At 39.9% G+C, this 26687-nt stretch overlaps 1 protein-coding gene across 1 annotated transcript in view; it reads right to left on the bottom strand.

Annotated features, from left to right (window-relative positions):
* NDUFS4 (NADH:ubiquinone oxidoreductase subunit S4) overlaps positions 1–26687 on the bottom strand; it is a 75638-nt gene that overhangs the window by 36224 nt on the left and 12727 nt on the right. Inside the window, exon 2 of the mRNA XM_024571928.3 lies at positions 11107–11185. Coding sequence (XP_024427696.1) covers positions 11107–11185 — 79 coding nt within the window. The remainder of the gene's footprint in view (positions 1–11106; positions 11186–26687) is intronic.

The raw sequence follows: 26687 nt of genomic DNA, 5'->3' as shown, positions 1-26687 counted from the left end.
TAAAGATAAAAACATTCACAATACAATGCAAATAAAGTAAAAAAACAGGACATCAAACTATAAAGTATGATTTGTGTTATATATAAATATTTTGGAAGTTGGTGTGTTTAAGTGTTCATATAAAAAAGAAGTAAATTCACCAACTCCATGAAATTCAAGGTGATTTTACCTTTCTCTATACTTTGCCATTTCTAAGTCAATGTTTCTATAATATGATGTTTTACTATTAAAAAGAGTAAATAAAATTTTTAATTGTATATAGTTTAATGACCAAATATAACATATAATAATATGAATAAGGCCTTCAGAAACTCCTTTAGAGAATGCAGTTTAAAATTCCCACCATGAAAAATAGGTTATAAGTGACTAAAAAAATTTTCTCATTGGAATATAGCAAAACACTGACACAATTGATTTATTTGTCAGAACCTATGTAGAGAGTAATATCATAAAAGACTTAGTAAAATGCCCTTAGAAAAGACCAGTTACCCGACAAAAACTTAAGTGTCGACTACACCTGCACATGCGAGCATAGACACAAATGGGCACCTCACACCAGACCACTGTAACTAGGGCCAATATTTTGCTCCAAGATCCCCTAGAACCCAGCATCTGGATAAGCAACAGTATTCTCAATTCAGATTCAATGAAAGATAACCATCATATAATGTTTAAATCATAGCACTTCTTTTTCCAGGTAGTAAATGTCTTCAGAAGTCCTGTGTGTTCCCACGGGGGAAATAAGACCTAAGAGAAAATGCAGTTAGAGGGCAGGGCCAACTCTGTCTCTCCTCCTGATGTCAGTCTCGCATCATTTGGGAAGAAGAAGGAAGAAGTAAAGAAAGAAGAAAGAGGACAAAAGCTACAAAAGTGTGGGGGAAAGGAGAGAAGGGGAAGAACCAGGGGAGTAAACAAATGATCACAGCCAAAAAACTGGCCAGAGACCCGGAAGCAGACAGACAGGCAGAGGGACAGGGAAGAGAAGGAGCCCACCTCTGAGAGGGAGGGCTGAAGGGGTGGGGGCAACACAAGCAGCCAGAAAGGGAAAGCCACACTGTCGGCACGAGCAGAGGACAGTCACACAGAGAGGCCAATTCCAAGCAACAGAGAGAAAGAGCGAGAATGGACAGGTACAGAGTCCAAAGAGAGTTCCAGTTAAGGTAAAACACAGCTGTCACCACCAGGCCATGGACCCAGCTGAACGGAGCAAGGTGCAGAAGCTTAAACACATCTGTGACTTTGTCAGCACCAACCTGGTGGACAGCAGCTCAGCCAATTTCTTCTTCTTTACCTTGGTGACAAATCACCAACTTTCCATCCTTTTTTTGGTGGGGGTGGCAGGGAGTGGTGGTGGTGGTGAGGGAAGGAGAGCCATGGAGAGTGGGGGATTACGGGAAGGAGGTGCATTCAATATTCCAGGTCCCAGTATGACCTTTAGCAAAAAGCAATTTCAAAATCAGAAGTTTCTTTAATAGAAAAATCACTGAATTACTGTATCGTATGTAAAATCTAAAATGCAAAGACAAAACAAAACCTGGGATCCTTTTTAAAGAAGTAGTTGTTAAAAATGTAATCACTTGCAGAAAACTATAAACATTATTCTATGAACATCACAAGAAGGCACACAAGGGAAATTTTACCTGCTGCAGCCCCCCGGCCTGCCCCTCTGATCAGCCTCATTTGATGTCACAGCTCCTGCTCCTCTGAGCACTGCCAGCTGCTCTGCACTTTGTGGCATTCATTACCTTTTCCCTCTGCCTGGTACACTCATACCTGGGACTGTCACCTAACTGGCTCCTGCTCACCATTCAGACCTTAGTTCACAGAGCATACCTCCTCAAGGTCGCTTTCCTCGACCGCCCTATAAAAGGCCCCTGGGACACCCAACCCTACCACCTACTCTCCATCCCATCGCCGGGCTTGATTCTCTTCTATAACAGAAATCCATGAAGTATTTTAACGATCTACAAATAAAGATGGTGCCTGCTCACACGTGAGAAACACAAGCTCTCACGGCAACCTTGTTCTCCTTAGTTACTGCTAAGTCCCCAGAGCGCAAAGCAGGTGCTCGGATGACTGAAAAAGGGAAAAGGACAGTAACCCTCTATATTGTAATCAGGGGTGAGTAGTAAAAATAAGCAAACAAAAGAACCCCTGCAGGGTCTGCACCGACTAGAGACTATCGTGGGAGAAGTTTAAATCTCTACCCACACCAGCCACTTCGGAGCATTTACCACATCCTGATGCTGACTAAGCCGGGAGCCTCACCTCACTTCTGTGAATGTCAAATCTCAAACTACTCAATTAGGGTTAAAAATCTTTTTAATTGATAGGTTTTAATTATAACAATATAGACTCAGTAGTCATTGTAATAGATGTAAATCAGTACACTAATCAGATTCTCGGGTCCCGAATTTAAATAAGCGCTTTCGGCGCAACATTTTGGTATCTCTTACGTGTTGCTCGGAGAAAGCCAAGACCATTTTTAATACCTATTTTTATTGGAGGCATTAAAATAAAAACATCCTAAGTAACTAATATGCAATATACTCAACACTGAAAGAAGTCAAGTATTTGACATGCACCAGAAACTGAACAAAGAGCCTATTCACACATTTCTTGAAAAGTATGCCTCGCAGAGAGGCGGGGTTTTGTGGAGTCACCGCACACTGCATTTGGCACAGCCCCTCACCACTGCCCCGCTCCCTGAACTCCCTCATCCTGTAAAACACAGCAGTGTCTGCAAGCTCGGACGTGCAGTGGGGAAGGGTAGCTGAGAGAACAGACTAAGTCACGTCAGAGAAGGGAGCCTGAGAACACAGAAACAGAATCGGCATTTGCCAGTCTTGGATTAGGAGACCTGCCTTCTCCCAGAGCCACATGATAGAAAGAGAAAAGTGACTGCCACCAAAAGGTACTCCTGTGTTCTTCACTTCCTCTCACCCCGCCTTCATTAAAAAGTTACTGTACGATGATGGACATGGGGCTTTAACAGGTTTGAGGTGGGTATGTGGATGAATTCTTGAGTTCTGAAATCGTCTGGCAAGCCAGCCAATTAAAAAAGCTATACACCTAAAAACAAATACTCTTTTTCTACTACTAGAGAAAGAAACAACATAAAAACCAACGTACACTCAAATACAGTATAAAATAAAGCATCAGGTATCTACCTACTCTGATACAAACTTTGATGATTTGTTCATAATTACATTCAGTTAAAAATTAAACAAGCAATTTCCAGGGAAGATAATATACAGCTTGTAAACTCTGAATTCATTAAAGAAAAATAATGTATTTCCACATATAAACTGTATAATCACTAAAATATGACCAAAAACAGTAACACCCAAACACATAAAACACGTTCCGTTCCAGTTTATGGAAGAGCCAAGGCCAAGGCTCCTACAGAACAACATGCAAGAACTTGAAACGCGTGAACACGAGTGTCAGGGCCCTCCATGGTGTCCACACACAGCGGGTTGTGAAGCAGGAAAAGGAGTGACCCCGCGACTGTCCCTAACTGGCACACAATGGAGACTGTTACACAGCACTGGCTTGGACACATCTGTGCACTGAAGATGTTGTGGCTATTAACAGTTTAAACCTTTACTGTATTTTGCTAATTGGTACATAGAACTTTAAAGCTTTTGAAAGATAAAGCACTCCATTCAGTTCAATTCGCCAGCATTGTTCAAGTATTCCAAGTAGGAACAAAGAGGAAAATAAATCTGCTTTAATTGCTGAAGAATCACAGATAATGGAGATGGCTGAATACTGTAGAGGAAAGAGCTTTTGTTCCTTAAACAATTTTAATATATAAAGATCATTCTCTATTTTAAGTTTCAATGGCCTTGTCTGCATATAAAACCTATTATTACTATTCATTTCCTCTATAAGTATTTAATAAGTACAAGTTTTATACAATGTGATGATGTAAAAATAACTTATTTTAATGGGAGAACATTTTAGAAAACAAAGTTCCCTATCAATATAATTTTATTTTAAATAATTATATGTAATAAATGATCTGATTTATTTTAATCAATGTTAAATGAGTTATCTGAAGTTATTTTAATACCAATGATATGTCACTGAGTAGAAATATGGCTATTTTAAATAATCAATTCTATTGAAATAAATTTCCAGTAATTTTAACTATGTTTACCCATAAACATAAAAACAAGCTATTCTGATATTAGTTCATGTATAGGTATATATGTCAGGTGATAAAAGTATTAAATATAATTTAATCTTCTAAACATATAATCATTTATTGTGTGATTAATGTTATTAGTTCATAATACATTTATTAATCTATCCCAAAAGTATAGAAAGAACATTTACTTTCAGCTATATTGTCTTAACGTATTTCATTACTTGAGTTTTTACTATCTTTCAAAATAATTATCTCCCCCCTCTTCCAACTTCCCCTTCTATAGTATTTGAAGAGAAGACCAATAAAAGAATGTACATTTGACTATAACATTTACACTTCCCAACTCATTAGTCATTACTTCCTTCATAGAATTTTAAGCAATAGTATTGCTACGATCTTAAAGGCTATTCACCCTTTTTTTCTGGTAGCTTGAAGGTAGTGAAAAACCAAAAAAGAGCAGTACATTGTAAGTTTTTAAAAATAAAACTCTCTTCAAACTAACATTTATAATCAATGCTTTTTCTCTTTTTATTTTAATAGTCTCATCTAAATACAAGAATATAAATAAGCATCTGCAGACTGAAAAACACGAAGAAACATCACTCTGTGTTTAGTGAAGTCTTGAAAAAAAGAACCGCACATACTAAACTGCCACCATGGGAGGGTCTCAAAGGCTGCTATTCTTTGATGTAAAATGAAATACTACTTAGTGAATAAAACATAAAAAAACCTCCTGTCTACCCTTCAAAGAGACATATCCTTTGACCCAGTGCTCCAGACTAAAGCCTTGAAATTTTTGCACAAGAATGCTGCGTGAGCGAAGTCCAGACAAAACAGACACTTGAGAGGCTAGAAGGCTGCATAGCCCCAATCACAGACACTACGCCTTCCAATAATCTAGCAGAGATAGCGCTGCCACACACCAAAAGAAAGTAATCTCACCAAAAGAAAACTGACCCCTTAAAAAAAAAAAAAAAAAGCAGGCAGTCAAAGCAAATGTAAGCCTGTAACTTAGGTTTATCTTTTTGTGTAGGTCACCTCTTAATGACCAATTTTTAATTTAAGTTTGCAGACTTATACAAAGTTTTCATCTATAAACATTTAATATATTAGGAAGGAAAAACAACACAAAACCAATACTTGAGTAGCAATTATAATTGTTTTATTTTGGAATGGTTGCAAAAATCATTCACTTTTACAAATTTCTTACAGCAACTCAAGCTATGAAAAAATTTTAAACCATTTAAAATGACAAAAAAATTCTATTAAATAATTTGTTGCTGCTGGCAGAAATTCTAAAACAGCAATATTATCACTCAGTTGGCTAAGTGTGCTAATACCAAGTGCTTAATCAAATGGCAATTACTTACTGCAAATATCAACAAGTAACAAAGCTTTAACTGCTGTGTTACCGCTATTTGGAAGAAACTGTCAAGCAGTAAAACAACAAATTGGCAATATTCAAAACACCATCTCTATTTTACATGCACACTTAATTTTTAAATAAAGATATTAATATAGACTACTTTAAATCCTATTAGGATTTTACATTAAAGTGTTCATTATAAGGATATAAAAAATGTGTTCACTATTTCTAAAAAAAAAACAAAAACAAAAAAAACCCAACTTAGAAATGATAGCCATCCTTCCCCATCCCCCAGATTTGAGATTTACAGGTTGCTAAATGAAGTTTCCTGTTTCATATGCATTTATATTGAGGATGCCGGTGTAACTACCACGATTAAAACAGGTGATGCTGAATAGTTTTTAAACAAAACCACCAGGCACCTAACTGAAAATAACCACTGAGAGGATCAATATAAGCGCTGACGCACAGGGCCTGGCACATGCAGGTGCTCAGGAAGTATTTACTGAGTAAATAAACGAAGGGCAGATAGCAGCCAACTTATTTTACAGAAGTAATATACTAACGTCCAAACTATTAGGCTTATTTGACATTATTTTTACTAATTGCAATAGTTGTTACATTTTGAGGGGAGTTTTCTATCTTTTTTGTATTTAAATTTTAACTATAGTAGTAGTTAATATAAGAGAAATGTGACAAACAGAAATTAGTATTTCAAAAATAAGTAATAAAAATGATAAAGAAGCATTTCAAAAACATACTATGTAGGTCTAACTCATGCTTCGGTTGTTTTGTGGGGAGCGCCTACTCAAAATCTTTAAAGAATACTGAATTGAAAATTTAACTTCTCTATTTTGTATGGCCCACGTGAATATAAAAAGACAGCATGTTCTCATCAAGTCTACTGAAAGGAGACTGGGGTGGAGGGAGTAAAGAGAAAAAAGTTTCTCTCTTCATAAAGCACAAAGGCAAAGACATTCTTCACCCCACCTCCACAGCACAGCAATCCTGCAACAAAAACCAAGGGCCAAGCAAACAATCGTTTTGTGAGCTTCCCCATTGTCTGCAGGAAGCATCACGTATTTGGAAATACTACTGGTGCAACCACAAAAAGGTTATTTTGCACATTGTGCTACTACATCAATTGACAAGATTTTAAGATGATGTAGTCTACACTTGGTATTTAAATTTTTATTAATTCCAACAGTAAATGAAAAGGATATTAGCAGTTTATACACAAAAAATAGAGAAGACATTCCTAAGATTGCCTGATTAGAAATTTACCATGTGCTCTGCTATAAAATTCATTAACAGTGATCCAGGAAATTTTATTCTTTGAAGATCTGTCCTCTAATAAAGTCAGCACTGCATTTCGTTCTGAAATGAAAGAGTAGATTCTTTAACACTGAAAAATGCGAGGCAGACTTTTCCCCTTTACATTCTATGCCTAAGAAAAGACAGGGTACCTGTTGTCAATATACAATAGACACCCAAAATAAAACATCCTTTTCTTTGTACTTATAATGGTACTGACACCCATGACATACTATACAAATTCCTTTAATTTCTTATGTTCTATATATTAAACTCTGCCCGTCAAATGTAATACTAAAAAAAGAAAAAATTAACCTTTACTTGGTGGCACGCCCACTGAACTGAGAGTACGGCTGAAACTGTACACTCATGCACTTAAGATGGAAAAATGAAACACGGCTTGGTAACAACGGGGCAAGTAACAAGGGTCTGAGGCTGCAGCTCTCCATGGACTGTGCCTGGGGAAGAAGCAGGGGAACTTGAGTTTGAAGCTGCCCGACTACAACTGCTGAGATTGAAAGGGTTGGGGGTGACACATCTGGAGCATCACAAGAAATCCTGGCAACTACGTTTTAAAAAGGATTCAGTCAAACTGCAGAATAATCAAGATGATGAATTAAGTAGAATTCACGTGAAGTGAATCAAAGCCCTGGGGATGTTTAACTGAAAAAAAGAGAAGACTTGGGAGAATGATTTTCAAACTTTTTGTCACAGGACTCCTTTCCACTCTTAAAAATTATTGGGTCAGTATTGCAATATACAGCCCCTAATAAAATTAGGGGCCAGTATGCAATATACAGATGATGCATCATAGTATTGTACACTTGAAACCTATACAATCTTATTAACCAATGTCACCCCAACAAATTTAAGAAATACATGAAAAATAAAAATTATTGGGACCCAAAAAAGGTTTTGTTATATATGAGATATATCTGCAGATATCTGCCATTTAAGAATTAGAAATGGAGAAAAATTTGAATATATACTAAGTTTAAAATAAACCAATTATATATTAACATTATTATGAAAAGCAATTGTATTTTCAAAAACTAAAAAATTTAGTGAGAAGGGCGGCACTAATATCCATTTCTGAGAATCTCTAATGTCTCGCTTAATGGAAGACAGTTCTGCCAACTGTTCTCGCACTCAAACTGTTATACTACGCTGTCTTGGTTGTAGCACGTGAAGAAACCCACGCTCACAGACACCTAACTAGAAAACAGGGCAATATTAATATTAACAACCTTAATATTTTCATAGTCGCATGACATGCACGGTTCTCTCTTGCACTGAGAGAGTTTTACCCATGCATGACTGTATGACATCACATACTGGTCACATGGAAAATACCAGTTCACAAGAGGCATGCAGATCTTCCAAATCCCACACACTCCATTACACAACACGCTAACCCACACTCAGGAACGTCACCACCAATACTGTCAGACGATCTGTCCTGGGAAGTTGTTGAGCTCAATCAGGCCAGTGGCAGATTCAAGTTCTAAAAATTATCATTTTTTTACTTAGAAGCTTAAAGTGTATCGTGTGTAACACTTCCTTAAAGCAACAGGTTTACTTTCTAGGAAATGGCAACCACGTCCCGAAGTCTGACCAGCCAGTCTGCCTGTCACCCGTCACCGGTTCCTCAGGCAGAAAGGCGCTCAGCGACAAAGCGGCGGGGCTCCATCCGCCGGGCCGGCCACAGCAGCGCCACGGTGCCCGCTGCCAGGGCGCTTTCTGCACGTTGCTGTTTCCCACGTAGGGAGTGAAAAGATGGTGTGCAGGGCGAAGGTTTTTAAATATTAATAACTGCTGCTGCTTCAGCAGGGACGTTACGTGAAACTGGCTTTCATAAAAGTCTTTGTGAGACTGGGGGAACAGTTTGACCTTGCAGACCTTCTACAAGGGTCCTGGGTCCCCCACCAGACAGCTTTTCAAAAATGCTTACAAGGCTCCCTTAGGCTCCTAACCCTCACCCTTCAGAAAACTCAGCTTTTATCTAGTTTATTACTTACTGGACCCCCACATAAGGTTTCTCGTGAATAAAAGGTTAAACAATTTTTTAAATGAAAAATACAGTCAATAATATAACCAGGTAACATGTAAAGTTACCCTCTGGTTTTAAATTCCAAGGATCTGAAATAAACACTAAAACTGATCCCCCACTAAGTTTAGTCCACTTGCGTAAGACCTGGACTTTAGAGTCACCGCCTGTGCTAATGTTAAAATCCCCTGTGTGAGATACACACAGAAACCATGACAGTGGCCAACTCCCTTCCACAATTAAGACTCTAGGCTCCATTCAATTTCAGGTACAAACGTAATGGCTATCTAGTGTTGAGTGGTTAATAAAAGCAGTATCCTAAGTTAATAAATTGGTTTTTAGAATGTAACAGTGACATTAAAATGTTGTTTCTCTATCTTTTAAAATACTCATAAGAACTTCACATTTTGAAGTGTTTTCACCATTAATACTGATACACATTTTTATTTGAAATGCACGTTAGATCCATTCCAGCGGCTCACTATTTCTGGAAGACCCTCAGAGCCTGGCCTTGCCACTGCACTGCTGCTGAGCCCCCACCTGGAGTCCCTCTTAGCGGTATGCTACCTATGGATATTCGATACTTTTGTTTTAATATAAACCTAAATGAATAGCTATGGGTTTCCGTTATATTAAATATTACTTCAGTAACTATGAATAATTATACACAAGACTTCTATTGAATTTAGCTGAAATACTATACCTACCTACATATAATTAGCACACAGTTCAAGAAAGACATCAACAAAGCAGGAGAAAATCTACACAGGGCAGCAAAGTTCATTGAAAGTGTGCACTGACTCTGTGCACCAACTGAAAGCAGACTCAGAGTGTGCACCCCCTCTGGTGTGTGTGCTTCACAGTGCTCTGTTTAGAGCAACAGACTGCTGTGTGACCTTCGCACTCTCCAAACTGGAGAGAACAGAACTCGGGGCATTACTAGTAGTAGAGTAAACTCCGTAACACCAGAGCAAGAAGGTAACCTCTTGGGGCTGGAAGGAGACGGGCACTGGAAAAATTAAAAGAGCATCCTCATCAATTGCTGAATACATGGCCTGTGTGAATCCTTCCCCCACTCTCTCTACTCTCTCTCTCTCTCCCCCCTCCCCCTCACACACACACACACACACACACACACCCTCAATTCTTTCCTGCCGGAGGAAACAACTGACATTTGATGACCGCGTGAAGAATGAGCACGTGGCACTGAAGGAAAAGCTAGGGGACTGGTACTGGGCAGCCAGGCAGAGCGCACTGGACCTGAATGCCCTGCAGCAGGAAGCAGAACCGCAGCAGCTGTAGGTGCGGTGCAGCTGCGGACAATCGTGCGTGAAGACCTCAAAGGCCTCACCGGCTCAGCAAGAAGCACCAGAGGGTTTTTCACAGAGGATGACAAAACCAGCATTTTCATAAGACTATTTTGGTTATCCTGTGGTTTTAAAGTTAAAACCAACCAGCATTAAGTAAAATGTGAGATTTCCTTACCTGTTTACTCCATTTATTTGCTCATTTAGACCTTTAAGTGCGACCTATCATTTGAATTATGATCACAGGCTCAAAATTGAGTAATAAAAAGATATACAACAATTAGAGAGCATATTGGATAAAAATTAAAGTATGACTACACATTTTTCCTGGAAGTCTCAGAACATTTATAGAATTTATGTCACTGTACAATATAAGTGTAAATAACAAGTTACATCTAAAGCAGCACCGCGCCTTCAAAAGGTCAGTGAGCCTGGCTACCGAAACCCCATCTGCTGTGACGGACAGAAGGACGTCACTCATCCGTGGCTCACCGTGACCACTCGCGTGCGCTGTGGAAACAGGGTGCACGCACACTCACAGTCACACAGACAGCTAATTGCAGGAAAGCCCAATACACTTAATTTTAGACAGTAATGGCACCTTACAACTTAAACAGGAGTATTGCTGAGGAAGTAAAAAACAATGCATGCATTACAAAAATGAAAATGTTCTAATTGCTATTTATAAACACCACAAAAAGGAAGCCTTTTGTAATTTTAATTGCTCGCTATTTGCATGACTTAATATTTGTTTATAATGCTTAGCAAGTTACCTTTTCATGACAAATATTTCTTAAAATAAATTTTTAAAAATTTGCATCAATCCAGAAAGTCAAATTCAAATCACTCTGAAAATCTATTGCACAAAACAACCCTGAAAGCAGAATCCTCGCAGTGTATTTAAGAAAACTCTTACCAATTTTTCATCAACTGTGATGAGCTGCGCCTCTCGAGTTTGGTCCTGGGCCAGCCTCCAGGTGGAAGTGCTCAATGACCTGCAGTGCAAGATTTTAAATTCAAAAACAGCCCATGCAATGAGAAAAGAGAGGCAGACAAACATTCTACAGACGAGCTACTTTGCCACTGTCTGTCTTATAAAACAGAAAGGACAGAAAGAAAGAGAAGAGGGCACGCAATCCCTTTCCTCCCCGGACTCCTCCGACAGCCCCTCGCTGCCTGCGCAGTCCGCCAGCTCCAGGCGCTCCAGCACAGGCAGGCCTCCGGCCAGCACCGAGGGCTGTGCTGCTGTGCCCCCTAGGAGTGTGCAGCTGGCTCGCACGACCCGGAAGAAAAATGCAAAGCTCTAGCAACTCTTCTGGAACATAGATTCCCTAATGATGGCATCAGAGTAAAAAAGAAAAATCTCAATCGTATTCTTAACGGCATAAAGTAAAAGTTACAGAATTTAATGTTAACAAAAAAGTTTCTTCATACTAATTTCAAAACAAAAGTAGTTTAAATAGGAGTAATTTGTATGATTGTTTTTAATTAATGTTATTAGTTTAGTCCTGAATCCCATTCACAGAACTGAAGAAATTCGTACTAGTTAAATAAAATAGTAAGTCAGAAATAAAAGGGGCACAGGATCTAGCTCCTTTATATTAGCATCTTCCTATACTCACCCTAAGAAATTACTTAAAGCTAACAGACTTTTTTAATTTCATGTATACAGTATACTCTGTACTAATGGATGTCATAGCTATCACTGTAACAATTTACATTTTAGAGTTTTCCAAAATATTAAGCAATCCTATGTACATTTCTCTAGAAAGTTAGTATATATAATTATGATTCAAATTTCCAAACCAATTGAATATATAGTATTCAGTTCTGCAATATAGCCACTATCATTATTTTGATGCAATATAATCACCAATAACTGATACAAAATTTCATGTCAAAGGCTCAACTTTCAATAGCTATGATGTACAGCAAGTCCCCTCCTAATCCACAGTTTTCCTTTCCGTAGTTTCAGTTATCAGCCGTCAATAGTGCTCCAAAAATATTACATGGAAAATTCCAGAAATAAACATTTCCTAAGTTTTTGTTTTTTTTAAATATATTTTATTGATTATGCTATTACAGTTGTCCCATTTTCCTCCCTTCACAACCCCTCCCTCCCATATTCCCCCCCCTTTAGTTCATGTCCATGGCTCGTACACATAAGTTCTTTGGCTTCTCCATTTCCAATACTATTCTTACCCTCCCCCTGTCTATTTTCTACCTACCATTTATGCTACTTATTCTCTGTACCTTTCCCCCTCCCACTCCCCTGTTGATAACCCTCCATGTGATTTCCATTTCTGTGATTCTGTTCCTAGTTATTTGCTTAGTTTGCTTTCGTTTTTGTTTTAGGTGTGGTTGTTAGTAACTGTGAGTTTGCTGTTATTTTACTGTTCATATTTTTTATCTTATTTTTCTTAGATAAATCCCTTTAACATTTCATATAATAAGGGCTTGGTGATGATGAACTTCTTTAACTTGGCCTTATCTGAGAAGCACTTTATCTGCCCTTCCATTCTAAATGAAAGCTTTGTTGGATAGAGCAATCGTGGATGTAGGTCCTTGCCTTTCATGACTTGGAATACTTCTTGCCAGCCCCTTCTTGCCTGTAAGGTCTCTTTGGAGAAATCAGCTGACAGTCTTATGGGAACTCCTTTGTAGGTAACTGTCTCCTTTTGTCTTGCTGCTTCTAAGATTCTCTCTCCTTATCTTTAATCTTGGGTAGTGTAATTATGATGTGCCTTGGTGTGTGCTTCCTTGGGTCCAACTTCTTTGGGACTCTCTGAGCTTCCTGGATTTCCTGGAAGTCTATTTCCTTTGCCAGATTAGGGAAGTTCTCCTTCATTATTTGTTCAAATAAGTTTTCAATTTCTTGCTCTTCCTCTTCCCCTTCTGGCAACCCTATGATTCAGATGTTGGAACATTTAAAGATGTCCTGGAGGTTCCTCAGCCTCTGCTCATTTTTTAAAATTCTTGTTTCTTCATTCTTTTCTGGTTGAATGTTTCTTTCTTCCTTCTGGTCCACACTGTTGATTTGAGTCCCAGTTTCCTTCCCATCACTATTGGTTCCCTATACATTTTCCTTTATTTCACTGAGCACAGCTTCATTTTTTCATCTAATTTGCGACCAAATTCAACCAATTCTGTGAGCATCTTGATCACCAGTGTTTTGAACTGTGCATCTGATAGGTTGGCTATTTCTTCATTGCTTAGTTGTATTTTTTCTGAAGCTTTGATCTGTTCTTTCATTTGGGCCATTTTTTTTTTGTCTCAGCACCCCTGTTATGCAGTAAAGGGTGGAGCCTTAGGTGTTCACTAGGGCGGGGCAACCCATCTGGCTGTGCTGTGATGCTGTGTGTGGGGGAGGGTCTGCGAGGGAACAGTGCCTCTTGCTCCTTTCTGCTGGCTTTCAGTCACTTCCCCGGCTCCCCACAAGCAGAGTGAACCCTTCTGGTGTTGAGTCTCGGGTGGGAGGGTGTGTATACGTTGTACGAAGCCGTGGGTCTCTCCAATGAACTCTCCTGTGAGGCTGGGAGTTTCGCCTGCTACCATCTCAACCCCCACAGGTGTTTTCAGTCAGAGGTTTGAGGCTTTATTTCCCTGCACTGGGACCCTGGGTTGCAGGTCTGTCTCACTCCCCAGTTGTTCCTCCCAGTTTATCCGCATGTGAATGAGGGACTACCAGCTCCACAATCCACCACCTCGCTGGGTCCACCAGCTGCCGCCTTGCCCCGAGTCCTCCCTGCCCGGATGCCCATCTCCACCCCTCCTACCGGTCTGGGTGAGTGTTTCTTCTTTATCTCCTTGGTTATTGGACTTCCATACAGTTCGGTTTTCTGTCAGTTCTGGTTGTTTCTTGTTTTTAAATTGGTGTTGTCCTTCTTTTGGTTGTGCGAGGAGGCGCAGTGTCTACCTACGCCTCCAGCTTGGCTGGAAGTCACCCATTTCCTAAGTTTTAAAGCACATACCATTCTGAGTAGCATGATGAAATCTAGTCACCGTGTAGCCCAGGACACAGATGCTCCTTTTGCTCTGCACGTCCACCTCCCTTCACCTCACCATGCAGGTGCAGTGTCATCCCACATCCCCACGAGAAGACGGCAAGTCCAGAACAGTAAGACAGTTTGAGACAGAGACAGAAAGAGGCGGGGGGGAGAGACCACACCCCGTAACTTATCACAGTGTATAGCAATCATGTTTCTATTTGTTATTATTATTCATTTCTTACTTTGCCTAATTTATAAATAAGACTTTATCACAGGTATGTATTAATAGCAAAAAACAGGGGAGTCTCAGAATGTATCCTCTGTAGATAGAAGGGGGAACTACTGTACACAGCTTTATAGGAAATCTATTTCCTAATAACATAACTTAAAGATAACCCATAATACAAAAGGCTTTTTGCTTCATAAACACGTATTTTTAAAAATCTGTCATTTATTTCCCAAAATTAATATAATTCTTTATCATTGCAAATACACTGCTCTGAAGTTCTAGCCACACAAAATATACCTACATAAAATTATTTTATTTATACAGTTAAGATACATGTTCTGGTTGTTATAATATTTAAAAAGTAAAATTAGCATTTGTTTACTACTGATTACAGACTAGTCATCCCTATATGCACACTTAACTTCCTAACGTCACAATACGTTGCCCCATAAAATGATTGTTAATATGTTGGCCATGTGTGCTTTTGGCTATCGTGAATGACACTGCAATAGAGTCAGTGAACAGACACCTGTGTGAGTCCTGCTTTCCCTTCGTTCAGGTACCCATTTTTGAGAAGCTCAGAAACTCAACTGCCTCACGAGCTTACCTTCCTGTCCACTCATCTGTTTTGTTAGCTGGCCTCTTCACATTTCCAGGTCTCAGTGTCAACATTAATTCCAGGCCCATAGGACAAACTCTAAGGGCTATGATTAGTATTATCCATTATTATTATTACAGTGTACAAGCCATTTATTATATTTACTTTTCTGGTTTTCTGTAAAGTTTCCTGTAAGAAAATGAGATATCCTGGAAATGGATATTGAGAGATCTTATTTCTAACTCTGGTTTTACTCCTTACTAGTTGTGTCTATGAGCAAATCACTTAACCTCTCTGCATCTCAATTTCACTCTGTAAATTTGTAAAATGAGAACTTGTTGCTCTAAAATTTCATCTAGTGATGAGTTTATAATTCCAATAAGTGGAATTGAGTATAGCTCTAGTTTAATAACCCCAATGGAAATGCTACATGATAATTTCTCAACTCATAACCTCTTTTTCTTTAAAAATCTAAGGAGTTAAAACTTTCAAAAACATATATACCACATTTGTGTATCCATTCATCTGCTAGACATTCATGTGCAGGTTTTTGTGAGGACGTTTGCAACTCATTTGGGTAAATCCCTAAGAACACAATTACTGGACTGCACGTTCTAATGAACAAAATGAACTAACAAGCAAAATAGAGACAGACTCAAAGAGAGCAGGCTGTCAGTTGGTCCAGACAGGGGGAGGGGTTGAGGGATGGGGGTATGGAGGGATTGAGCCAAAAAAGAAAAAAAAGAAAAAATTCATGGACAGGGACAACAGTGTGGTGATTGCTGGTAGAGTTGGGGGGGGGGAGGTGGAGGGTATGGGGGTACATGGCGATGGAAGGAGACCTGACTTGGGGTGGTGAACACACTATACAGTGTACAGATGATGTACTGTGGAACTGTGTACCTGAAACCTGTATAGTTTTGTTACCCAGTGTCACCCCAATAAATTCAATGAAAAGGAAAAAAGGACTTTGTTTAGCTTTGTGTGAAACTGCCAAACTGTCTTCGAAAGTGGTTGTGCCGTTTTGCATTTCCACCGGCATGTATGAGACTCGCTGTTCACTTCACTCTCGCCAGGGGTTTAGTGTCGTCACTGTTAATACTGAGTATTTTGGGTCTTTAGACTTTCTATATAAACTTAAAATAAGTTTCTTTATATCCACAAAGTACCCTGCTGAGGTTCTGACAGGGATTGCATTGAATCTATAGATCAAGCTGGGAAGAAGTAACATCTTAACAATGCTGAGTCTTCTATCCACGTGCATTTATTAGGATCTTTTTTATTTCTTTCATCAGTCTTCTAGTTTCACTCATTACATCTTGCAAATACCCTCTTTAATACTTCAAATATACTTTTCAAAAAGTCTTATGGTGAAAAAATAAAAGAAGCCATTTGCACTGGAAAATAGTATCTGAATAAAACCAATATTACTATCTCAAAGTTTCAACAGTATTCTCCCTTTGAAGCAAATTATCCTTATCAACTAAGAACAGCAAAATTCTGGTATCATTATAGCAGTTTGAAAACATGGCTTCAGACTCTCTGACACTCCCCCCTCCCATCGAGTGCCTGAGGCCCATCTTCCCTAACCTTAAAATCTGAGCTCTGTGGCTGCCTGACCAATAACAAAAGCGGGGCGATGCATTTTTCCAGGCTCGGGCTTAAACGAACTGGCAGCTTCCACTTCCTCTTAGAACACTGTTTCCTAAGATGTTCACTCTTGTAGACCAGCCAATGTATCAGGAGGGCATCCAAAGTGCCCCCCCGAGAGACCCACCTGAAGAGGCATCAGGAGTCAATCCCACTTTGCTGACCAGGTGAGTGAACTGTTAGGCCTGGAACACTAGCTCCAGCCCCCACACCCCTCTCTCAGGCCATCCCAGCACACACCACTGGGGCAGAGATAAGCTTCCCTGCCAGACCCCACCCAGAATGCCTGTTTGGGAGCAACATAAATGACTGTTGGTTTAAGCCAATGAGTAGTGGGGTACTTTGTGTCCAACTACAGACAGCAAAAACATTCCTATAAATAATTGAATGCAGCTTTATAAACATTAAAATTGAACCTGTTACTTCAAAGGACCAGAAATGTTTTCCTGGACTTCTAAAAAAGTAGAATTCCTAATCCTATGGAAATTATTAAGGAATTAATTCTCAGCTTTTTAGTTAAAGCCAATTATGTTTATTGTCAATTTACTGCAAATTAAATTAACTCAAATTCACATTAAATCAAAAAATGTTCAGTTCCATGCTAAACCATAACACAATATTACTAGTTCTAACTGAAATAATAAAATATACATGGTCTCTATGTCACAGTAATTATCTCAGTCTTCAAATATGTTGACATTTGGGTCAATCACCTTCAAATTGATCTTAAAGCTTTTCAATATCTTGAAACAACAAAGAAAATTTAAATTGTCTTCAAAACACTGTGCTCACTAGGAAGAAACACGGAAGCACCAACTGTTAACGGGACAAATGAAGATGAGGGTCAAGGGTCTACTCTAATATTCTGGAAATTATGTGAAGTAAAAGGAAAAGATGCGACAAACGCTTCAGTTAAGTTCAGTGGAAGTTAACGTGAAGATATTTTATAATCTATTCACAAATAAATTCTTTGATTCTGACTCAGATTTATTGCTTTAATTTCTAATCTTTAGGAACAGTACTTAATACTAACTTTAAATGTTCAACTGGCCAGGTAAGTAAAGAGGAATGACGCGCTGCTCACAGAAGCCCTTTCCCCGCTCTTCCCCAGGCAGGACTCACAGCAGGGCCTGAGAGCAACTGCGCCCCCCCCTCCCAACACAGCTCCAGGCAAAGTCTGAACTACCCTGACCCTCGGAGTGACGTTAGACGAAGGAGAGCCTCGTGCAAGGGGGTGAGGGTGAACAGGCTCACACACTGGACTTTGACGTGACATTGAGGGGTGATAAGGAGGAGGACATGGGCCAGGATGCTGAGTGTGGTCACGAAAAAACTGGAGGGTGTGATGGAAAATGCCAAGTAAAGGAGAAAAAATATATATCCACGTTTATAGCACCAGGTTATCAAAGTAAACAGAAATAAGGTGAAAATAAGGGGAATAAGAAATATAGATGTCCTGGTGATGACAGTAATTATATTATAAAACATAAGTATATGAAAAGTTCACATATACAAAGGTTAAATTATTGAGCTATTCTGGCCACTAAAGAATAAGTCTACTGGTTTGGAATGGAATTGAGTTGCTTGCTCTTTGGTGTGTCTTGAAAATAAGTGGAAGCAAATTTACCACAAAGATGCCAGTTATTAACCTACAAATTAATTATAATAATAATTTCAACTGAATTTTTATAAAATTAAATGACTGTCATAGGGAAGAAAAATTCACAAAAATAACCAAGAAAATCTGAGAAACAACTACAGGACAGGACTTGCTTTGCCGGCTGATGTAACACAGTACTTAAGACACGGTACTGGCCCAGGCACAGAGCAGATACAGACATAGGTACACAGCACAGAGCAGGCACAGAACAGGCACAGAGACAGGTACAGAGCAGGTACACAGCACAGGCACAGACAAGGTACAGAGCAGGCACAGAGCAGGTACACAGCACAGAGCAGGCACAGAACAGGCACAGAGACAGGTACAGAGCAGGTACACAGCACAGGCACAGACAAGGTACAAAGCAGGCACAGAGCAGGTACACAGCACAGAGCAGGCACAGAGCAGGTACACAGCACAGAGCAGGTACACAGCACAGAGCAGGTACACAGCACAGAGCAGGCACAGAGCAGGTACACAGCACAGAGCAGGCACAGAGCAGGCACACACAAGGTACAGAGCAGGCACAGAGCAGGTACACAGTACAGAGCAGGCACAGAGCAGGTACACAGCACAGAGCAGGTACAGACACAGGCACAGAGCAGGTACACAGCACAGAGCAGGCACAGACGCAGGTACACAGCACCGGCTGGAGCACGGAGCCTGACTCTGCGGTCTGTCAGCACACTACGGAGTAAACGGACAAGTTCAAATCAGTGGCCGGAGGCTACCCAGTAAATAGTACTGAGACAGCTGGTTATCCTTTCAAAAATGTTTAAATCCTCATAAGATATCTACATCATATGCCAAAGAATTCTAGATGGACTAATAGACACACACAGTGTTGTGTGTACAAATCATTGGAGTAAAATATAAGAATTTTTATAAGTTTTAGAAAGAAAAGCTTTAAGATACAATACCCACAAACTGAAAGAAAAATAACTTCTGGACAATAAAGCACTATAAACTAAACAAGGAAACATCAAGGTAGTAATAAGTACAGCAGACGTAGCAGATAAAAGACAAATAGCTACAATATATAAAGAACTCTCAGAAAGACCCAAAAAAGGGAAAAGAGAGATATAAACATAGGTAGATATTAATACCAACCATATCAATAATCACTTTAAATGACAATGGTCTAAATATACCAACTGAAGGGAGCCGGAACCCAAAAGAAACCCATTTTAAATGTAAAGACACAGACAGATCAAAAGTAAAGAGAGAGAGAAAGATGTACACCAGGCTAACAGTAATCAAATGCTACTGCGGCAGTTACACTATTCTCAAACAAAGTGGACTTCAAAACAAAAGGAAAAAATATCAGGAATAAAGAGCAGCACTATGTCAAGACAAAGGGTCCAAGAAGACATCAACAACCCCTGCGGTATATCAGCGCACGAGAGAAGGCTAAAGCATGTGCGGCGGAGCCGGAAAGAAGTGCGAGGAGAAACGAACCAACCGCTTACTAGACATGGAGACTGCAACATCTTCTAAGAGCAGAACATCAATACGGGCATAGCTGAACTGACCGGCTCCGTCAGCTAACTGGATTTCACTGACATTTATGGAATATTTCATCCAACAACAGCAGAATAGAGACTCTTCTCAAGTACACGTGGAACATCACCAAGACAGGCTCAGATGGCGGGCTATAACACACACCTTAACAGTTTAAAAGGCTAGAAATCACAAGACGCATGCTCCCAGTCAACAGTGGAATTAAACTAGAAATTAGTAACAGAAAATTGGAAGATTCATAATTATTCATTTAAAAACATACTTCTAAATAACTTATGGTCCAAAAAGAAGCCTCAAGAAAAACTAAAAAATATTTTGAGCTAAATGAAAATAAAAGTACAACTTTTAAAAATTTGTGAGACATGGACCTGGCTGGTGCAGCTCAGCAGACCGAGCACTGGCCTGAAAACTAAAGGGTCGCCGGTTCGATTCCCAGTCAGGGCACACGCCTGGATTGCGAGCCAGGTCCCAGTAGGGGGTGTGCGAGAGACAACCACCCAGTGATGTTTCTCTCTCTTTCTCCTCCCTTTCTCCTCTCTAAAAATAAATAAATAAAATCTAAAAAAAAAAAAAAAAAAAAGAAGAACTTGAATCAGTAAGTGATAACCTTCCAAAAAAGAAAGCACCAGGCCCAAATGGTTTCCTGATAAATTCTACCAAACATTTAAGAAGACATAATACTAATTTTCTACGATCTCTTCCAGAAAATAGAAGCAACAGAATTATGTACTAACTTGTTCCACGGAACCAGCATTACTTTAATATCAAAACCAGATAAAGATATTTTTAAAAAAGGAAAACTACAAATCAGTATCTCTTATGAACCCTGACACAAAAATCCTCAGCAAAATTTCAGCACAGCAAATCAGCTGACGACTACTGTTTCATCTTGGGCAGCTCGCCTAATTTTTTTTTTAAAGGCCATGAATTTTATCTTCATTTATCTTCACTTTGAAGTATCCCAACTTGTTGCTTATTTACTTCAGGTTATAAATCTTCTGGTTTAAAACTTCTAACTGCCATAAAGCCATTGGAATGTTTGTATCGTAAATATATTTAAAAGAAAATAAACAATAAATTCAATCACAAAAGTATGCTGAATTTAAAAGATACGGTAGTTGAGCAGACGAGCATCCCAGCAATGTTACATCACAAAGAAAGCTAGTGGGCAGCTTTTATTCTTCAGTTCAAAAGTGACTATCTGTCCATTGGCAAATCTGGCACTCTTGACACACTATTTTTTAAAGGTTGATTATTGTATGATTAAAAATACATTGAGAAGAAAAAGTCACCAACACACACAGACTTCCTTTGACTTCATGAAACAATTTGGAAAATGGTCACATGGTCACTTCAGAGTCGGTCAGACCCACACTAAAATTCCAGATCTGCCACTTAACAGCATATGAACTTGAACAAATTACTCCCCGATGCTGCACTTCAATTCCCCGTCTGCAGAAGGAAGGATAATACCACCTCCTAGAATGCCCAGCAGAATTAAATAACACGTTAAGTAACTGGCATGGAGTGCCCAGTGTAGAGATATATAAATGCTCACTTCTTTCGCTCTAGAAACATGCAGGACCAGTCCACTTAGTGGCAAGAGAGGAAAGGGACCCCCCTACAAAAGATTAAGAAACACTCTTTTCCAGATTTTCTCTATAAAAAAATGTGAACCGCCAACTTTTCTCTTCTGTCCAGTTAACCACACAGACCACCAAACCCGCTGCTCCCCATGTCCCCTCTTCTCCACTGGACCCCCCAGCAGTCACCGACTGGCCTCCTCTTCCTCACCACCAAGTATGGCAACCACTCGTGCCACTCCTCTGCTTAAAGTCCTTCCCTGGCTGGTGGTAACTTACCTCAAAAAATGAAAGTATTTAGGGGCTAAGTACCACATGTATAATTTACTTTCAAAAAAGAATATACGTGCATTTTGCTCATATACATACATATACATATATACTGCCAAGAGGAAAGGAGACGTAAATAGTGAGCACTTAGCACTGTTCCTGATATATTCCAGGTACAATTATTAGCAATCATTAGTATTATTTCTCAAAAAGTAATGTTGGCAAATTAACAATTAAATTCCATTTAGATGTTTTAACTTTTTATTAGCTTAACCCAGAAATGGATGGCAATTCTAGACATGGATTCAACTACAAAGAAGTTCAGATTAAAAGTAACTAAACAGTAATTCATCTCCCTAAACAGCTACAGTAGATGTCTGCTACCTATAGCCTATTTTAGAGCAATTGTTTTTTGAAATAAGGCATCAATCAAGGAAAAATTTAGTAATAAATTAATGTAACTAGAGGTAAGTTCTTAAAGAAAAACTGAAAATACTCGTTGGAAAGTAGGGTCCCTTTGCAATACAGTATTTCAAAAAAATAATTCATGTCTGTTTAATTTCAAAAAGAATTTTAAAAATAAGTATAAAATACAACCTAGATTTTATCGCCTCATAAACGTGGCACAAGTGCACGAAAGGACACAAGAAAGTCAAGTCCCACACACTCAGCTTCACAGCGGTGAGCGCAACGAAGAAAACGGCCTGCTTGCATTCCCTGGCCAGCCTCACAGGCCTGCACGCTGTTCGGGAAAAACCCAACAACCACTGTAAGATTCGTCCAAATACAGTCATCAAACCGCAGACTGCTCAGCCTGAACAGATCGGAAACCCTCACTGACTGCCCTAAGTAAATTACTTAACCAAAACTCCTAAGTCTATGACTTTTAAATGAGTATTGTTAGAGTTATATATGCAATTTGATTTCAATAACAAAACTAGTACAATCGATAAGACAATAAGACATGTAACAGTACTTTTTCCTTTGACTTTCCAAAACATTCCAACTTCTAAAACCACAATTACCTAAAGAAGACTTTTTTAGGAATTAAAATGTAACTGACGTGTCATAGGACATTAGTTTCAAGTTTGTAGAAAAGGGTCCGGGGCTGGTGTCTACTGTGAAATGCGCACCGCATTCGGTCTCGTTACCGCCCACCACCACACACAGCCACCATTTCTTTCCTGCGATGAGAACTTTTTATGATCTGCTCTCTTAGCAACATGCAGTACAATATTATTAACCACAGTCACTATGCTGCACCTAAACACAACACTTTAACCTTAACACACTTTGCCTACCTTGACAAAGATCCAGTCAATAAAATACTCTTTGAAGAGCAGTTTGAAAGATCTGGAAGGGTTAATACTTATGACTACAAAATCGTGTATCTGTGTTCAAAAGGCCCAGGTGAACTCCGCTGACCGTATACCTTTAAGCATGTACACCAAGATTCTAACTCTTACTCTGAATTCATCAACCATCTATTAAAACATGTGTCCTTTGCATAACGGCTTTCACAGTTTTACTGGGGAAAGGCAGACACAGAGGCAACAATCTCACTGCCACTGCTTTAAATGCTAGTGGTAATGTCCACAATAAACGTGTACCCAAGGTGCTTTGCCGGGCAAGGAGGAACAACTGTGGATCATGGAGAGGGAGGTGTGGTGGGATGTACCAGGAAGAAGTCCTTAACAATGTTGCCTGTGCTGTCCAGATACTTTGTTTTCCTTGAGCATTCAATGTGACAGGATTGAGAAGGGAATTTAAAAAACAATTTGGCATATTAATTCACACATGTAGTGCCTATTATGTAGTGCCTATTACGGTCATGACAAACATGTTCATAGTTTATTTTTAAATTAGGTATAACACCACAAAACCAGTAGTTTAAATTTTGGTTGAGGCCTGGCTGGTGTGGCTCAGTGGATTGAGCAACGGACTGTGAACCAAACAGTCGCCCGTTCGATTCCCAGTCAGGGCACATGCCTGGGTTGGGGGCCAGGTCCCCAGTAGGGGACATGTAAGAGGCAACCACACACTGACGTTTCCCTCCCTTTGTCCTTTCCTTCCCTCTGTCTAAAAACAAATAAATAAAATCTTTTAAAATAATTAAATTAAATTAAAACTTCATTAAAAAACTTTTTTGGTTGAAAAGTCATGCATTTTTTTTTTTTACGAGACAGACATCAATTTGTTGTTCTATCTCTGCATTCATTGGTTGATTCCTGTATGTGGCCTGACTGGGGATTGAACTCGTAACCTTGGCATATCGAGATGACGCTCTAACCAAGTGAGCTACCCAGACAGGGCATAAATTCTTTATTTTCCAAAAAAGTCCTTACTTTTCCCCTAATGTTTCTTATTTTGTCTCCTCCTAACTCCCTTCCAGTAAATCAAATCAAATAGTAAAATTTAAATAACAGTATCTACAATATTCTGAAATGCCTTAAACCCTAGATTCTATTTTTTATTTGCTGTTATTTCTAAAATAAATAAAACTGAACTTAACTAAGTAAAATCATGTTTAATGTGGACTATAACAGTAGAATGTTAATCCTCAATCTCAAAAGTCAGAGTTTATTCTGTAGATGAAGCACTCTGCCACTCCAAAATCTATGGTAAAATAGCTACCCAGCTATTTATTACAGAAAAAAATTTTTTACTTTACTGTTGGCAATTATTTAAATTTGTAATACATTTCCATCTTTTCCATTATTTGGTGAAAAACTTTGAAGTACTAGTAAAAACACACATCACACAAAAAGCTGACAGAATTAATAGATATTGCCTTAAGATAAAGTCTGCAATACGATTATTCAATATAAGGAAGAAGCAGGGTGCATCACAAAACTATACACGTAAGTCACATTTTTCAGTGATCTGTAACATTGTAGTCCGTGACAGTTACATTTAAAACTCACGCAGTACATCATAAGGAGAACAAATATCTCACGTGCTATCCTGCTTAAGATGTTATGAACTATTTTTAGATTTATGTACTGCTCCATAATCGAATGAGCACACAGATGCTCACTGAGTCCCAACGGCATGCTCACCGCCACTCTGTGCTGTGAAAACACAAAGGGGGAGGAGAAACAGCCTCTGTGCTCAAAGAGCTCGACCCTAGTGGGAGACACAGACAGGGAAACCGGAATCACAGCGAGGCACAGAGGTAAGCACACGGGGCCCTGCAATCACTACCTAAGCCTGAGAATTCAAATACCGCTCCTTAGAGAGAGTGATGCTTGAAGTGCCCCCTGAGGCCGAACAGAAGTGAAATAGGCAGAGGGTTTCGAGGTGGAGCAAGGCAGGGAAGAAGGGAAAGCAGAAAAACACTCCACGGGACAGAACCTCCATTATGAGCCTGCGAGCGCAGGATCACTAAAACAACGAAAACAGTGTGCGCCCGCCGGGGACTGGGCCAGGGGGCGCTGAGGGGCCGAGGAGCAGATGAACAGCGAGGAGAAGGCTCTGTGGGGCACACGAAGCAGCCGGGCTTATCCTACAGGCAAAGAGAAGAACAAATGCAGGCTGAGGACAGGGGGACCAGCGCGGTAAGGATGGAAACTCGGTGAGTGTCAGGGCTGGGACCGAAGGGCTCCTTGGCGGATGGCCAGAGACAGATGAGAATGACACACAGCTGGCAGCAGTGATGGAGGATGAGCGCAGTGGAGGAGGAGATGACCATCAGATTGTGGCGGGTGAGCTGAGTGTGGAGGGCCTGGTTAGCGCTCAGGGTATAAAATTCAAGAAAAAGACATGGAGTCACATCTGACACGAAGAGTAGGTCTGACAGTCAGTGCGTGAGATGAAAACTGCAACAAGAAGTTATCTTTGGAAATCCTTCAGGAAGTCCCCTTGATCCCAGGTGGACCCACCCAACAGCCCCTTGATGATCCAACCCTCGAGCACTGGAATAAAGCGCTGTTTCTTTGGTGGAGTACCAAACGAGCACTAAGGAGAATAATGAGAGAATTAACTTGAATTTCTAAGTGTTTAAAAACTATTTTCTACTCTCTTTTAGTTGTCAGGTGTCTGTGTTGACTTCCTTGAGTGAAAAGTGTATTATGACGCGAATTAAATGTCCACGTTTAGGTTTAGGCAAACAGATGGCAACCGAAGTCACGGTGGACGATGAGACAGAGAGAGAGGACATTAGTTTCCTAGTGCTGCTGTAACAAATCACCACCGAGCTGGTGGGTGGAAACCACAGAACTCACTCTCTTCCAGTTCCGGAGGTCCTCCACACAGAACAAGCCTCCCAGGGCTTGCGCCCGTGTGGAAGGAGGGCCAGTTCCCTCTGCAGGCTCCGGGGAGGATGTGCTGCTGGCCTTCCCCAGCGTTGAAGGGCTGCCGACACTGCGGGCCTGTGGTCAGAGCACCCTGGTCAAGGCTCCCATGCCGGCATTTCTGTCGCCTCTGATCCCTCCTGCACACCTCTTGGAGGAACGGTTTGATTACATGGGCCCTGCTAAATTAATCCAGGATAACCCCGCATCTCAGGATCCTCAACTTCATTACATCTGCAAGTCCGCAGGTTTGGGGATCAGGATGAACACGTGGGGGTGGGGTCATCCAGCCTATCACAGAGTATGCAAAGAATGAAGACATTGGTAATTCTCTAGTTCTTACATTGGATGGTGGGCCCACACAAGTTCATTTTGCCATTATGCTTCCTAACATATATGTGACATGTATTCATGTGTATATAAATTATGTAATATAAAACATTTTTTAAAAATAAAGAGCTATAAATCAAACTCAGAAATACTGACAGTTCAAGGAATGGGCATTCAAAAGGAACTGAGAAGGAAGAAAAACAAAATAAAAGTCAAAGGAAAAATCTTTCAAGAATGGGAAAGCTATCTTTTGGGATTGCAAAGGTCACATAAGATAAGAACTGAGAAAGGTCTATTCTTTTAGCAACAGGGTCACCGACACCCCTGACCAAAGCTGTGTCCGCGGAAAGGTGGGTGCTGCACACAGACCGCCCG

The sequence above is a fragment of the Desmodus rotundus genome, chromosome 1, assembly GCF_022682495.2.
Source record: "Desmodus rotundus isolate HL8 chromosome 1, HLdesRot8A.1, whole genome shotgun sequence".
NCBI classification, from domain to species: domain Eukaryota; kingdom Metazoa; phylum Chordata; class Mammalia; order Chiroptera; family Phyllostomidae; genus Desmodus; species Desmodus rotundus.
Note: the sequence above shows the minus strand (reverse complement) of the source record. Positions and strands in the feature narration are given on the sequence as shown.